At 36.3% G+C, this 17,734-nt stretch overlaps 1 protein-coding gene across 1 annotated transcript in view; it reads right to left on the reverse strand.

The window, feature by feature from the left end:
- The window catches only part of Nos (Nitric oxide synthase), a 560,518-nt gene that overhangs the window by 128,916 nt on the left and 413,868 nt on the right, over positions 1-17,734 (reverse strand). The window contains exons 5-9 of the mRNA XM_081770724.1: positions 16,420-16,561; positions 12,249-12,388; positions 10,456-10,630; positions 8,585-8,686; positions 1,489-1,683 (exon numbers count right to left, since the gene is read on the reverse strand). Of these exons, the coding sequence (XP_081626850.1) occupies positions 1,489-1,683; positions 8,585-8,686; positions 10,456-10,630; positions 12,249-12,388; positions 16,420-16,561 (754 nt within the window). The remainder of the gene's footprint in view (positions 1-1,488; positions 1,684-8,584; positions 8,687-10,455; positions 10,631-12,248; positions 12,389-16,419; positions 16,562-17,734) is intronic.

Consider the following 17,734-nt stretch of genomic DNA (forward strand, 5'->3'; position numbering starts at 1 on the left):
ATATTTTTATTGTCATCAACCTGAAAAAGTACTCTGTAAACACCACTAGGTCATTTACCAAGCTTCCATGCACTACAGCCTTCAGATATCCTGTTCCTCTTGACGTAGGAATTTTCTTATTTAATATTATACATCAATTGTATCCTATTTCCCCTCATTCACACGTTCCACCACAGCTTATAGTCAACGGCGCCAACTTTCCAAACTTTATGTGGGTGCATATCAATGGCTGGCCGTGTTATATGTTTTTAGGGGAGTCTAGGTATTTTTTGATTGATTTCCTTTTAGTTAAAATCTTATGAATACTGTCATAAAGAGCTATGTTCACAATATAGTTCCATTTATTTATTTATTACTTATTCTTGAAGGGACTACCTGTGACTAGGCCAGAGACAGCCAAGGAATGGGGGAGTGTGTTGCTTGGGTTCCTTTGCACAAACACATTTGAAACAAACAATCATGTTTTAGAAGTTAGACATTTTAACTTCCATCTCAGTGTTTTAATTGCTTTTGTTTTTTATAATGGCAAGTGAGAAATATTTATTGTGTGGGTGCTAGAGACCCGGAGCACCCACGTAGTCAGCGTGCATGCTTGTAGCACATCCCTCATGACAGTTTTTTTTCTCAATCAATGTCCCATTCAGTTTTTCTTCTCCTTTTAATTAAACCTGAAACTATTCTATTCTCCCCTACTATTGTTAACAATTTCTCATTGATTTCTCGTTTGTAACCCATCATCCATTGTCAGCCACTGTCAGCTTCATCCATTCTTCTCCACACACTCATTCCGAATGCTTCGAGTCATTTTTCATTATTTTTACGTAGTATCCATCCATATTTCAAGTAATTAATACGGTAAAGGTTTTGTTATTAAAATTAAATTAGGTTAGATTTAGTCGTTTTGTAATCACTTGCGTATCCAGTGAAGATCGATGGAGGCAACTACCCTCCACCACCAAAAAAGATATATTTTTATATACCTATATACAAGGGTGGATCCAAGGGGGGCTATAGAGGCTATAGTCCCCCCTTGACCCTCAGGTATACACTGGATAAAATGGACTTGAATCCTGTTTTGCACTGGATAAAGCGGCAAACTATGGTTTAGCCCCTCCCTTGATCATATCTTGGATCCGCCACTGCCTCTCTCTCTCTCTCTCTCTCTCTCTCTATATATATATATATATATATATATATATATATATATATATATATATATATATATATATATATATATATATATAAAGATATTGCACTACTCCATTTTGATTTATTGTGAAACTCCTTACTTTAAGCCTACATTTAGTCATCTTGAAGACATCCGCCGCCTGCAAAGATCTTTTTGAGTCCGCTACGAGCTGTAATTACGAAAATGAATTCCTAAGCCGACGAATCATTGAAGTGAACTGTTTAAAGTAAAATCTTGACCTTCATGGCATTAGATATAATTACTTGTGAAAAAAAAAAAAACAAGTGAAAAAAGCTTACCTGATATTCGTACGATGGTTTAAGAAAGTACAGCGCCATCTCTTGATGGAAAACAGGAGTTACTGAGCCAGACATAGGAGGGACAATCCACACCCAATCAGCTGGACAACCATTTCTTAATCTCAGCTCATTTTCGTAGTGTTTCATAAAAGACTCAGCTGCTGTGTGGTGGTCCACAATTGTTACGTTCTTAGACTGCAAAACAAATAAAACAATAGCTTGGACTTGAATTTATAACCACTACCAGAAAACAAATATTGTATGTAAAAATGTGTGGGTTGAAAAACTTATTAGTGACAACTATTTAATTACTACTAACAAAAAGAGATAGTTTCGTGAAAGTTATTCACCTCTTTAATGAAGTTGCTAGAATTGTTAACATCTCGTTTCCAGTGCTGTGGAAGCAATGGGCACCCGCAGCGGTGGACAGTTGCACCAACTCCTCCCCCCCCCCCGCGGATTTTCAAAGGATGTTCAGTTCTTGAAAATAAATATCAAAATATACTAATTTGTACTGACACCTTACAGTATTTAATATATTCATGTTAAATAGGTCTACTAGTTTATTTGTTGTATTTAATAAGGATACGTGTGTAAATAATCGTTATTTTAATGATATATTAGGTGTACTCGTACATTCGTGTGTGTGTGTGTTCGGTATTTTGCGGATCTTCTGTGTCCATATTTTTTTTCCCCAACTGTAGTCTTCCTGTAGCAGTATTTACTCTGTTGAACGTTCTGACGGAGCGATTTACTGCGTGCCGAATTTTGAGAATAGTACGAAAACAAATGCTACGAAATGGTTCCTTCATATTTGGAATTAAATCGTAATCAGAGGGATTTTAGGCCTATGAATATGGTGGATTCAGAACACTTTCTAACAATTATGACCAAACAAATCATCTAAAGATTGTACCACATTCATCTGAGTAGTATCAGCAAAATGATTGAAGGGCTCTGTGGAAAGTTCTCCATCTTCTTTCGCAAAGCTGTCGTCGATTACGCTTCAAAAATGAACTGGAATATTATGCATTGACAGGCTGTCCTTGTGGTATAGTAAACGTTAGGCTAATGCCATTACAATCGTACACAACTTTCACACTTCAGTTTCCATAAACTTTTCTCACTGTGATTATCTGTAATGGCGGCACTCATTGGATCGACGTTTGAGCTGACATTTGTACGATTGGACCCACGCATCATCAAGATGAAGGAATCATTTTCTGACATCCGCTATCGAATTATTCTCGAGGTTCTGCGCTGACAAAAATCCGTTATCCGGACAGCAGTATGTTGTACAAATATACGGTATCAATATGTTTACTACGGAAAATTGTACGGAGATCACATTATCCATATGCTACATATGTACTGTTTTTCCCACTTAGATATTACATCATGTTGCTGCAGAATGTTAACAGTCTTCCGTATATTACATAATCATCTATATGTTGCATACATACATCCGTGTGTGAGATCCTTACCGCCTATATACATTTCATTGTTTCATACGGAAAGTATGTATAGATGTAACACTTATACGGAAAGTATGTATAGATGTAACACTTATACGGAAAGTATGTATAGATGAAACACTTATACAGAAAGTATGTAAAGATGTAACACTTATACGGAAAGTATGTATGTATGTAACACATACGGAAAGTATGTATAGATGTAACACTTATACGGAAAGTTATGTATAGATGTAACACTTATACGGAAAGTATGTATAGATGTAACACTTATACGGAAAGTATTATAAAACATACGTTTTCTGTTGTATATTTATTGCAGAATATTACCTATAGACGTACCTTAAGTCCAAAAAGTACATGATTTATGCATGTAACCTACGTTTTTACGTACGCCATATACGTTGTTTTTTTTCTCTGTGTGCAAGAACAGACTACTCCGTCGGAACCATAAATAAAACAGATGCTTCTACAGGGATACTACGACTTCCACATCGCTAGCAACGAGTTGTTGAGAACACTGATGACTCTATTGAAAGACTGTAGAACCTTCATACAAGTAATTCATTTGTGTTTGTGATAATTGAATAGCTGACAATGTAAATTCTCAGCCAACGTAGATTGTTATATACAGGTTAAGGATGAAAGTGTGCTTCGCATGCTGGGTCACTCTCAATAGCATGAATCGGTGAAACGTGAACCGTACAGGACATATAAAGTAGTGGTACAGTGTTATACAAGAAACAAAGGAAAGAAATACGTGATTACAAGAACAAAAAATGGCACTTTTATACAGAGCCAATATCTTACACTGAAAACACTGCAGTTTATTAAGTCTCCTGACATTAGAGAAGGAGTGAAACGTCTCTTAAAAGGATCTGTGATTATTACCACAGACAGTGATACATGCTGCTATCCGTTACCGTTCCCGAAAGCTCTTTTATCTTACCATTTTCACTCTGACATCTGTCATCAGAGATACGAACAGAGTAGGTCTTTGACAGTTCCCTTGTTTATGCATATCATAGTTTTAAATACTAGAACATAATTACTAATTCTCTTCAAATGTCCGTCTGTTTGAAACATTTTTTTGACAATTTACAACATCTACAATTATAATGAATATCAGATTCAGGAAACTTCATCTTATTTCCAAATAGAAAGAACGTTTCACACCACGAATGTTGACGGAACGTCAGTACTCATTCGCGATACTGTGAAACAAAATAAAAAAAACGAGGAAAGTGTGGAATACGTACAGGATGTCAGGGCAGAAAAACATAAGCGGGATTTGAAAACTAATAAATAGGCATAAGTGGGCAAGATTAGGGGCAGCTTCAGAGTTCACACAATGTGAACAATGACAAATACGAGAACAGAAACATGTACGAATAAGGATCAGAAACTAAGTTTATAAGGCCGATATATCTAGAGTTTCGTCTCTTATAGAGAAATGAAGAGTGTGTGGTAATTTTAATACATGGAGTTGGCAACTGTGCAGAGTTTCAGCCACCCTCTACCTGCGACACTAGCTGTATGTAAACACAAATGACGACTCGTTTGGAAAATTGGTCTTGCGAACGAAGTCCGTTCAGTTATTTGATTTCTGTAGACGAAAAATATAACTGCGGCTGAAATTCACCGGCAGCTGGCAGAGGTTTTAAGAGGGACTGTAATGTCTCTTCAGTATGTCGCAGAATGGTATCCAAAGTTTGTGGTTGGTAGAGAAAAACGTCAGCGACGAGGAGCGCAGTGGCCTACTCAATACAGCATCAACAAATTTGAACACAGCTGGGACATCATCGACCACCCTCTCTACAGCCCAGACCTCAGTCCAAGCGACTTTCACCTGTTTCTGCACTTGAAGCAGCACCTAGGATGCTATCGCTTCGCTTCAGATGATGAGGTCAAAAGGTTCGCGACAACGTGGATGAACACGCAAGGACAGGATTTTTACCAGGAGAGAAGCTTCAAACTCATCCCTCAATGCGATAAATGTCTCAACCGGTACGAACGCTACATCGTATAATAACCTAATGTATGTACCTATCTGCTGTCTGTATTGGTTGCATGAAATAATATATACACGTTCCACTGCAGAGTTTGTAACCTTACTTTCTGATCACCTCTCGCAATTACCAACAATTATAGGTGCGAAACACGAAGAATGTGTAATCTCTTTCTCATATCGCAAAAATACAAAATATAAAACGATAAGGGAGAAATACAGTGAATTGATTTGAAAAAAAGGAAAACGTTTTCCGGGATTGAGCCTAAAAGACTAAGGAACAGAAATATCGTGGGTGATTTCAGAAATGCTTTCAAGATATAAAAATCATTATTTGAATGATTTGCTAAACCTGCACGTCGGAAGAGAGAGAAAAGAGAAATAAAGTGAACAGAGCTGAATACATGATACCACTCCACATAGGATACAAGTAACTTAACAAATAGTTCAGAAATTCCCTTATCCCCATGCAAGAAAGTTTCAAACAAACTACGATAAGAAGAGAAGAATTACTTTACCCTAGGAAGTCCCAGAAGTAATATGTTTAATATGACAGACAGAAGAAATTTATACAAGCGGGGGAGAACCAACAAAAGTATTTAAATTTATGAAAACCTATTAAACTCACTGTAATATTAAATCAAGAATATCAGTGTTGCCAACATAATTATAATATATTGTTTAACATTGTTGTTGCATGGTTCATTTCATAAACAGAACTTAGTTTTGAATCAGAGAAAATAGTTTCAAGTTGCACCAAATATCTCACACCAGAGATATAGAACAATTGAAAAGATGATATTACATTCCAACTTATGTTTTCCCGGTGGGACTACTCGGTCGAAAAAGTGAAACAGGTTTTTTGAGTATAGCCATCCTGAGTAAGGTTTTCTTCCTCAGATATCCTCATTCACACCAGGCAAATACTGGGATGGTACCTAAGACAATAGGCCCAGGCCGCATCCTTCCTTCCCTATCCCTTTCTTCCTCTCCAATTTCCTGAGCAGTGCGATCGCCGAGAGACGTCATCACTCATATGTGTGACGGGTTAACATGGCCTTAGATTCTAACAACCCAGAAATCTAATTCCTAATTCAATTGTTTTCGATTGTAAGAGAGTTTTTGAGATAGTTTTGCAGATATGATGTACAAAATTTGAAATCCTGCAGAAGAATGAATACAAAGAAAGAACGTGTAATTTTAAAATAATTACAAAGCTGCAAACAGTTTGAAATCTGTCTTATTGTTTTGAAATTTCTGTTTTAATATCGTTACTTTTTTTTTAAAACTGTCAGTTTAGAATGTGCAAATTAGAACAATCGGAATTAGAAACTGAGAACTACCACTGAAAAGCATCAACCAATTGCTAATATAGGCTGCTGATTTTGAGTTTGCAGGAAACAATATGAATTTAATACAATGAAACGTGAATACCTTTCTCAGCAACATGCATATAATTTGTGTAAGTAAAACGAAGCACATTATTACAAGTCGAGACAGATATCACGATAATAACGAAAACATAATAAACAAAGGACAAAAGTACAGTCCAATTACCGTAACAGCCTTTGCTTAACATGGGGTCATTCATGTGACAACAGGGTGTTTAGGGTGAAAACAGAATGACTATATGTCCGGAATTCTTCCGGTTTAAGAACGCAAAATATTGTTCCCATTTATATATAAAAAAGGAATAGGAAATTTGCCCTTTTTTACTGCAATATGTATAATCATTACGATTTACTATAACTAACTATCTAACTCTATGGCCTACGAAACCCGAATGTTCAATGCCATGTTCACAAAACCTCTCCACTGACTTCTATTTTTAGCCAACTGGATCTATCTAGTTTCTACTTTGTACTCCTATTTCTGCTAGATCAATCTTAATATTGTCCTCCCATCTGCGCGTACGTCTTCCTTTCCTAATTGTCGTTTTCCGATTAGTCTTCCAGTTAAGATTTCGAAAGCGTTTCTACTTTCTTCCATCCTGGCTATATGTCCTGCCCATCTGAGCCTCCTAGATTTAATGACTCTAACAATGTTTGGTAAATAGTATACGTTATGTAGTAACTCGTTATGAAGTTTCCGCCATTCTCCATTCCCGTTTCTCTTGGGTCCGAATACTCGTCTCAGGTTCTTGTTGTCAAATACTTTCAGTCTACGTTCTTTCCTTAGAGTAAGAGATCATATTCCGCAACCATACAGAACAACAGGCATGATTAAACTTGCTATAGCACAATGATTAATTCAAACTAATCAGTATTGGCAGCTTATGAGGGAAATCACTGTCTAAACATTAATAACATTCTTATCACTGTAACGTTAAGCTGTATATAGAAATTAGAGCATCTTTTAAATTTAGTTACCATACATTATAACATTTTGTTCTGGCATAACTGCTCAAGAGACACAGGTGCTGATTAGTTTAAATTAGTCTTTGTAAATTATAAAGATTATAAAATACATGTTGTAGTAAAATATCTGTTGATCTGGCTGTAGGAATTGATAATACCATAGATGTATCATATACCTGCCGTTTGATAATACCTTAAGAAGCACACGGAAGTTCTTTCAAGAATAAAATAGAAAAGTTTTTTATCAAGCATGACCAACTCGATGCATGTGAAAAGAGAGAGAACTTCTTTTTCTAGGTGTTCCGGTTTTAGCTCTTAAAATTCATGGTTATCCTTGATAGAAATAGTTTTCTTATCAGTCCGTGAGGTCACCTAGGAAAAGTGTAATCTCCACGGTCAACCCAGTGTTCGTAAGTTCCCTTAAGAAAATTTCCCTCGACTGAGAAAGTTCTCCCTCTTCTTGTCAAATATTCCCTAGTTTGTTTACTATCCAATTCCTATGATAGAAATTATATGATAAGATTAATTTAGCTGTTTTAAAGGAAGTACCAACCACATTTGTTTTATTCATTTGCTTTTTGTTTCTATTTATTTGTGTTTTACTTTTTCCTTCACTTTTTTGTTTTGCAAAAGTAATACAGAGAAATACACTCAGCAAACAATGGGGAAGTTTTTATTTTGAACAGGCACAAACAAATTATTGCTAGTGTATTGATTTATTTCTGAAGAACAAAGAACAATTCAGGCATTTATATTAGTCAGTCAGTCAGCGCAAGAATTTGTCCGAATGTTCAAGTTTTATAGAAAAATTTCCCTTTTCCCGTTTTGCTAAATTTATCTACAAAATTTCCCTAGATTTGGGAAATTTTATTTAAACTACGCACACCGGGTGAACCGAAGGTGACATCTGGTATGGTACGCTCATTGATACTCGTAGGAAAACTTATGTCAAAGAGCGAGTATGTGGTAGTTTTACATACATCTTTACTATAAAATAAAATAAATATGAATTGAAATATGAAAATAAGAAAGAATCTCTTCTACGATCGTTAGTTAGTATGTCATACTTTTAGTACTTTTTGCTTCGCGAAACTGTTTGCTACAGAAAATCATCTGTACTGTATAAATTTTTAATATACTCACCAAAACACAACTTTAAGAATCAAAATAATTAATCATAATATAGTGAACAAGTGCTAAGTTTTTATATATATTAATTTACTGTATTTCATCAAACTCTGTAAATATAAACCAACCTGAAAGCTATGTAATACTGCAACGTTGACTTCTACGAGAGCTCTGTCCTTCCACAAATTGACACACGTTCTTGTATCTAGTCCCAGTTTAGTCGCAACGGTCTGAAAAAGAAGAACAATCTTCAGTGAAAGATTAGGTTCAACTGTTCCTCTCTCAATGCCCTCCAAATATTTATTAAACTTTAGCAAAAAATCTGTCAAAAGTCAATTTATAATTACATGATATAAAATGATATCATTTTCTTTTCAAATATTAATAATTATATAAAATAGCCAATGATAATTTGGTGTTTTATTGCAGATTACATGTTCATTTACTTCACCAATTTATTATTTCTTAACAACCACAAAACATTTGCAAACTGACAATTTTATTTTACTATCTCGAAACAAACGAAATGAAAGAGATCACTTAATTACAATAAATCCAGACTGTTGTATAGCAGTAACGACGCCAGATCCAATTTCTTTCGGGGGGAGGGAAATGTAGGGCAGAGACAATTACGGTGCTATTATTATCTTTTGTACATCGGAAATGATAATTTTATATTACATGTCTGAAGATCAAGCAGGAGGCTGCGAATATCACCAGGGGACGGCCTCCCCGTTGCCCCTTCTAGCGTCGTCACTTGTACACTGAGTTGGGATGGTCGAATGATGGCATTACATTGGCAATAGCAAGGCTCGAATCCTTCTTAAGAGGCCTAATCACTGAGAAATTAAAACACAGCTAATTTTACAATAATTATGTGATATTTTCAAATAGATAAAAGATAATCGAAATGTGGAACAAGAGCGCGCTAGACAATGTTATTTTGCATCAGATACTGTTATCACGATCACCTAGCAGCTTTCCGTTTGCAGCCATTTAGAAACGCGAAAATAAATGCCGATTTTCTAAATGTCTGGAAATCGAAAGCAGATAAGTGAGTTGTAATAACGGTGTCTCATGTAAAATGATATTATCTAGCGAGCTCTTGTTTCACTTTTCGATTATCCATTTGAAGATATCACACAATTACTGTAAAATTAACGGTATTTTAATTTCGCCATGATGGGGCTTATTAAAGCATGGAAGTTGTTTACATATTATCATTTTATCTTTCACTTTATTAATATCGCTTATTCTTAATCATTTTATTCAGCCTAAATAGTACAACTCATATCGAAATTACAAAATTAAGAATAAATTGCGTATCACCTATAACTTTGTTCCTTAACATTCACTCCGCTCACACAGGACTATATTCTAATATGATAGTATGACACGGTGGCTCAGTAGTTGAGCGCACACTTCTGGTGTGAGGGTTTCGTGGGTTCGATCCCGGACACTTGGATTTCTGATGAAGAAAAATCGTATCCGAGGGAATTTTTCCAAGGTACTCCCGTTTACTCCCGCCAACTTTTCATAGTCATTGACTTCTAATACTCATCCGCCTTCTTTAAATTAAAGATTATAAGCATCGACAGTAAACTGTAAAATTCGTAATATATAAATGTGTAAATACTAATCGCTTAGGCAACCCACAATACTCATCTTCCACGTGGGTTGTATAGCATGCAAGGCAATTGGCAAGAGATATATCTGCCGACATCAACTGTGAAATTTCTAAAATATAAATGCGTAAACACCTATCCCTTAGGCAACCATCAATACTTATCGTTTATGTGGGTTGTATAACGTGCAAGGCAATTCGCAGCAAGTCGACAGCGAGCTGTAAAATTTGTAAAATATACATGCGTAAACACCAATCGCTTAGGCAACCCACAATACTAATCTTCCGTGTGAGTTGTATAACATCCCGGGAAATTCGCTAGATTTATTCTTGCAAACGGTGAGGAATCAAGTAGAAGAGATTAAACATACGTACCTCTAGCATATTGTATCTTTGCGTGTCGCATAGGTTTCTACATCCAATTTCAGTGCTCATATACCAACCGTTGAAAGGAGCTGCCGTAAATTCAAGGCCACCACAGTCGAATAGCATATTTGATACGGCAGGTAGAGCGTACCATCTTAGGCCTAGGCTCTCGAACCACGAATACCTGAAAGAAATCATTACAATCACAAAGAAAGTGCAAGAAAGGAAGAATAATAATTATCAAAAACAAATTTTAAAAAAGTAGCTCTTGTATATTCTATTGTCAAATATTGGAGTTAGAATTAGAAAGGACAGCGTTTTCTAGAAGAAATTATTAAGCACCTGAAAAAACTCTGACCAATTAGTTCAAGGTGGAATTAAAAAGGTAAATTTTGTTATATGTTTATAAACGATTGCCTTAAGTAGTGTTCATGTATGTTAATACGAAGAATAACAAATACTAGACCCGTTACCAATAGACCGCACCGTCATGACCAAAGTAATAATTCAATTTAATTCAAGGATAAAATACAGACAAAATATAACTACATGTTTCTTGTTTCTTGTCTTTATGATAACAACTAGTTGAGATATTTCAAATTATATAATTAATACAACCCTCCAAAACAAGTGTAAGTAATTCCGCATTTAAAAGTTTTCTTGCATTTAAAGAGTTCGCATTGTAAGAGTTACGTTCATGCTTCATTTCATTTCACAAATATATTTAACCAAATGTAAGTTAAATAAAATTATATTCCTCCCGATGAATGAATAAAACTGATTTAATTCAGTTTCTTCTAAACAACTGCCCTCACTGCTGGTCTAATGGTTAGTCCAAGTGCCTTTGATGCACAATATACCAGGCTCTATTCCCGGCGGTAGAGCATCGAACGCACTCCAGTGCTTCAGATTTCATTTTAAAGTGTAGGACTATCTTATATAATTTTTCTGCTAACAAAGGACGTATATACCATATAATCTACTAAACTATAGATTCTGTACAATGTAGCCGTACTACTAGCAAAGACCATAAACACCAATTAATATTAATCAAAATTATATGTTCTGATCTGTTTTATATAACCTTGCTACAAACAAAGAACGTAAATACTAATCAAAGAATTTAAACTGTAGATACTACCCTACGGAACGCGCCCTCGGCGCGGGAGACCCGGGTTCGATTCCTGGCGGGAGCTCAAGTGGTTCGGAATCCACGTTAATCCGTAGGTCCACGTGTCATATAGCCTCGCTGCTGAACGGGACGTTAAACTCAAAATCAATTCAAGTCATTCCTACCCTACGTAGTATCTTTGTTGGCAAAGATAGCAATTAATCAATCTCCAATAAATTCCCATGATATCATTGTGGGAGATTGATTAATTGATTGATTGGTATCATTGTGGGAGATTGATTAATTGATTGATTGATATCATTGTGGGAGATTGATTAATTGATTGATTGATATCATTGTGGGAGATTGATTAATTGATTGATTGATATCATTGTGGGGATTGATTAATTGATTGATTGATATCATTGTGGGAGATTGATTAATTGATTGATTGATATCATTGTGGGAGATTGATTAATTGATTGATTGATATTGTGGGTGTCACTGAGACAAGGGTGCTTCCCACTTACTTTCAAAATACCATATTTCCTATATTTGTCAAAGATGAACTTACAGTTAACGTTGTCGAAAAAATGTTTTCATTCTGATAACGTATTTGATATTTCAGATTCCTCCTTATACTTGTACTTACTCCTGAACTATCCTATTTTTAGAAATCAAACCAACTTACGTGGGATGTGAGAGAGGAACTTGAAGCACGAGGTCCGGAGGAATGTCGAAATATTCAGGATCCTGTCCATTCGCAGATAAAACAAGGGGCAAAATATCCCATCGCCCTCCTTTGCCTTCCCAACCTAATTTCATACAAACCTGGAACAAGCATTAAAAAACGAATTCAGTGTACAAAGATTAAAATATAAAATTACTTTCTTAAGCATTGATATGGAAATGTAAGATTTCCAAAATAAAGAAAAATATCAGGCTGTCGCTGAAAATCATTGCTTCAAAAATATTCGTGGCACGTAAGAAGAAGAAACACTGGAAACAAAATCAAACATCGTCTAAAAAAACTTCTCATTCCACCAATACATTCTCAGTCTACCAATACATTTTCATTCCACCAATACATTCTCATCTCACCAATACATTCTCATTCCACCAATACATTCTCATCTCACCAATACTTTCTCATTCCACCAATACATTCTCATTCCACAAATTCTTCCATCACCATTCATTTGCTTTAATCATCCGTCTCCCTTAACCTTATAGCCATAATCGTGGGACATTAAATTGAAAAATTTCATTTCATTTCACTTTTGAAAATCTGTATAAACAAAACTATTCGGTAGATCAAGTTGACACTTGACGCACGTTATTGAGAGATATGTACCAACATAACAACAGTAAACGTTTATTGATATCAACGCATGTCTATGCAAAGCCGATGACTTCTCACTTTACCCACGTATTAAACAAGAAAGAAAAATGAAATGAAATATTTGAGTTTTACGTCCCACGGATATGCCGATTAGACTAAAAGTGACGGTGATTATGAGAAATGAATGAAATGGTGGAATGAAGAAGGTGGTAGGAAAAGGGAGAACCCCGAGAAAACCCACGCACGCGGTATTTGTCCACCACAAAGTTTACTTGGCGGGAGCAGGGTTTGAACCCGGGACCCCAAGCACCAGAGGTGAACGCTCTACCACTGAGCCACCCTGGCACCGTTAAACAAAAAAGAGTGTCAAAGTGTATGCCACGTTAAGAAATTTGGTTTAGTTTTCGATAAATGTATACTTGTTCTCCTAAAAAAAACTCATTAGACCAAGGACCTGCCAAAAGGAAGAATACTTCTTAATAATAATAATAATAATAATAATAATAATAATAATAATAATAATAATAATAATAATAATAATAATAATAATAAGTCTTAAATATATAGTATTTTACCTCAAATTAAGATGAATGGATATTTAAAAATAGAAATATTTAATTCTTTATATTTGTCTAGTACAATGTCATTTACATTCATTTTAGCGTTATATTCCACTGATAGATTAATATTTTGCATCTTGAGCATTATACTAACCCGCTAATCTCAACAGTGCTGCAGGTAGTCTAGCAACCCAGGATGATATCCTTAATTAACTCCCATAGGAATAGGAGGCGCGGTGGCTCAGTGGTAGACCGTTCACCTCTGGTGCATGCTCTCCTTGGTTCGATCCCAGCTCACGCCAAGTGAACTTTGAGGTGGACAAGCACCGTGTGCGTGCGTTTTCTCGGGGTTTTCAAGTTTCCTCACACTTTCTGAATTTTACCATTTCCTTCATTTTTCATCATCACCGTCTCATTTAGCCTAGCCGGCATAATCGTGAGACGTAAAAGTTAGATTTCATTTTTCCCCATAAGAATACATGGGGAACCAATTTTTGATTGTCCATTTTTGAGATCAACTGGATTTACACTTCTATGAAAAAGCTTAATTCCCTAAGTTTTCACCCTCTACATCCAGGGCAAAATTGATAGTAACCCATCAAGTAGTTCTTGAAATTTTGTGTCTTCCGGACGGACAGGCCGAGTAAATAATAAGAGCTTTTGGACCGTTTCATTTTTTTTTTTTTTCGTATAGACCAGAATTTTTGGTGCGTAGTTTATGTGATCATAATTGTTCGGCATCCAAATATATACACTACAAGAAAGGTCTTTAAAACACTTATTAATTCATATTATAGCACATTTTATATATTACCAGACTCACTTTCTCTGTGTTTGCATGGTAAAATTCATATTTATTTGTACAAAATCAAATGTCCAAGTAACAATATCGCAGTATCCCGCATATTGTTACAATCAATCAACACGTACTTGTAAACAATATCACGTACGTCCCTAACTACAAACTACTACAGAGGTAGGTGACAGGAACACCAGTGCCACCACTAGTCATGTCATGGAGAAGGCACACTAGCGCCACTGCTACACAGGAGCAGCTATTAAAATTAAGAGAACCACCACATATTGCATCAGTCATCGGCTGGTCAAAACCTACTCTCTTAGCTTGCCTGGAGCTCTAAGGCTACCTGCCCACTTAGTTTTCGTGGAGCTCTGTGGGATTCCTAACCTCAACCACCTAGCTTGCGTGGAGCTCTGTGAAATCCTAACCTCAACCACTTAGCTTGAGTGGAGCTCTGTGGAATCCTAACCTCAACCACCTAGCTTGCGTGGAGTTCTGTAGATTTCTAACCTCTCTTTGCTTGCGTAGAGCATAGACAATCATAAATCCACCCCATTTAGATTGCATGGACCTCTATGAGGATCCTTTCCTAGACTTCTTGGACCTTGGGATACCCGATTACCATAAATCATTAGTGAATTTTATACTTGTATAGTGAAACTGTATTATACCATTTCATTTATAACAGGAAGTTTCATAACAAACTAGTATGGGGGGAAATCAATTCCCGTATATAATTGCTCTACCTTTTACCTGTTTAGCAGAATTTTACATGGTAGAAGTGTCGAATACAATCTGGATTGATTAAACTAAATACAGAGGAACACCAACCAAGTGTAATCCTTCAACTGCACGGGGCTTCTCCATATTGAAGTACTGATGTTCGTTCATTTCTCGATGATGAGAGAGATGGCCCAATACCATGCTCCAACGATCCCCAGACATAACCGGGTTACATGCACAGGACCGACACTGCGTAGGGACGACACGGCGTAGGATCGAAATGGCATACAACCGACACGTTATAGTACCGAAACGGCGTACGACCGAAACGGCATAGCATCGACACGGCACAGAACCGAAACGGCATACGACCTAAACAGCATAGGATCGAAAACAGAAGTTTCATACGATCGAAATAATAAAAAATGCATTATTTTATAATTACCCAATATTAAGTAACAATTATTTTCTTGATGATATATAGAAGAGAACCGTCATACGACCGAAACGGCATAGGACGGAAACGGCGTAGAATCGACACGGCACAGGACCTAAACGGCGTAGGATCGACACGGCATAGGACCGAAATGGCACAGGATCGACACGGCACAGGACCGAAACAGGTTTCTGAGCTGAATTGTCGATCGTATGCCGTGCCAATCCTGTGCCGTGTCGGTCCTGTGCCGCATCCCCGGCATAACCAACCTTGACTTCTTCCTGTAAGATTATGTTAAAGACAGGGTTTACGCAGCACCTGTGCATGATATTTCAACACTCAAAAACAGGATAAGGGTCGCAATAGACACAGTGACTCCCGAAATATTGAGTAATACATATGGAAATTGAATATCGCTTGGATGTCTTGAGGGCAACTAATGGAGCATATGTGGAAATTCTCTAAATCATTTAGAAAGAAAACTTTTTGAGTTTTCCTATTATTTTCTGCAAAACGCATGCTTAAATCATTCTTAGTTTTCTTGCTATTAATGTTTGTTATTAGGGAAAGACCTTAGGTGTACCCTGTACTCCCCTGTACTCCCCTGTACTCCCCTGTACTCCCCTTAGGAATAGTCTTGTTATTATCTGGAAAGTGAACTTATATTTTAGATACGTGAAATAAACTGTGTTAGTGTTTTTTTTTTTTTTTTTCAATTATTAACAATTTATGCCACAAACTAGATCAGGAAAAAACACTTTTACAGACAACATAACAAATATGGCGGAACAAGGTTCTAGACCGTCTTTCAACATTCCACACTTAACTAAATACTCCGAACATATTACTGATGATACATTATTTCAGAAATTTTGTATTATGTACTCATAATGCTTATAACGTATTCCGGACGATAGTTGTTATTATATATTCATATGACAAACAGCAACATAGAATTGAAAAATCATAACTATACTAGGACTTAAAAAAAATGCTACTTACCTCAGTAAATTCAACGTTCAAAGGATCACCTACAATACTGCCATCTGGTTGCCTATATCCAGCAAAACTTATCAACTGAGGATTCCAAATACGAAAGTCATGTTTGCCATCTGTTCGTTGAGGAAATATTGTTATCGCAGACCTGAAAAATACGAAATTATTATTATTATTAACGGCTACGATAAAGAGTTTTAATTTAACATAACACAATTATATCCTTTAGGCTAATGCACATAATGACTAATGAAAGTGAATGAATATGAGAGAGTTGGTTGAGAATGTGGAAGGAAAAGGGAGAATTTCAAGAAAAAACGAAGAACACAGTCTTGTTCAAAAACAGTCACATCGCCTGGGATCAAATCAGAGACCCTTCCCACCAGAAATAAGACCTCTATTATATTTTTATTCGGCAAAATCAAGGCACTCTCTCCGTGGTCTTTCAATTAATTTTTTTCAATATTCTACTCAGTGTCTTCGATTCCCGGTGGAAGCTCATGTGGTTCGGATTCCACGTTAAGCAATAGGTCCACGTCTAATATAGCCTCGCTGCTGAAAGGGACGTTAAACTCAAAATCAACTCTGCTCAACTCTAGTCAGTGTCGCCGATTTCTGAATAATTGTTGAAGGGGCCCATTCAGGTTTGTCATATATCATCTAATGAGGACTTTCTTAGAAACGAGTAGATTCGACTAAACTTCAGAGGGATCCAGCCAGTATCCCTCAACCTAACGCCAGAGTCTGTGCCTAGATACTTAATCAAACGACAAGGACATGAACACAGACGCATTGAAGACAGCTAAAAATGCCAATTGTCTTCAGAAGAACTGCAACTGACAATGGATTTCGCTTCATGGTCGTTAGCTTAACGCTTTAGGCTGCTTGGCCACAGCATAAGGTAACACTGAGACACTACATTGGCAATAGTTGTAGAAGTGGTGTTCTCTGGTTTTTCTAGAGATTAGATTGAATATGAAAAACATTCTTGGAACGCTTAATTCATTGCAGAAAACCGCTTTTTGCAATCTATTATCGTTTTCTCCGTATATTGACCAACGTTAGAAACGGAAGTGGTTGATTTCTGCCACTTCCGGTGTGAAAAGAGATAAGATGGTACGTTATCTTAGAACGCTAAATTCATTCTGACAACTCTTATCGCTTTGCTTTGTGTAGATTAATATTGAAACCGGAAGTTGAAGTAGATGTCTATCACTTCCGGTTTTAGTAGATGGTTAAGAATGGGGATGGAATGTATTCTTTGGGAGCCTAATGGATTTAGGAAATTGCTTCTCGCTATCTACTACCGTTTTTTCCCTAT

Source organism: Thermobia domestica, chromosome 9 (genome assembly GCF_964235325.1).
Source record: "Thermobia domestica chromosome 9, izTheDome1.hap1.1, whole genome shotgun sequence".
Classification (NCBI taxonomy): domain Eukaryota; kingdom Metazoa; phylum Arthropoda; class Insecta; order Zygentoma; family Lepismatidae; genus Thermobia; species Thermobia domestica.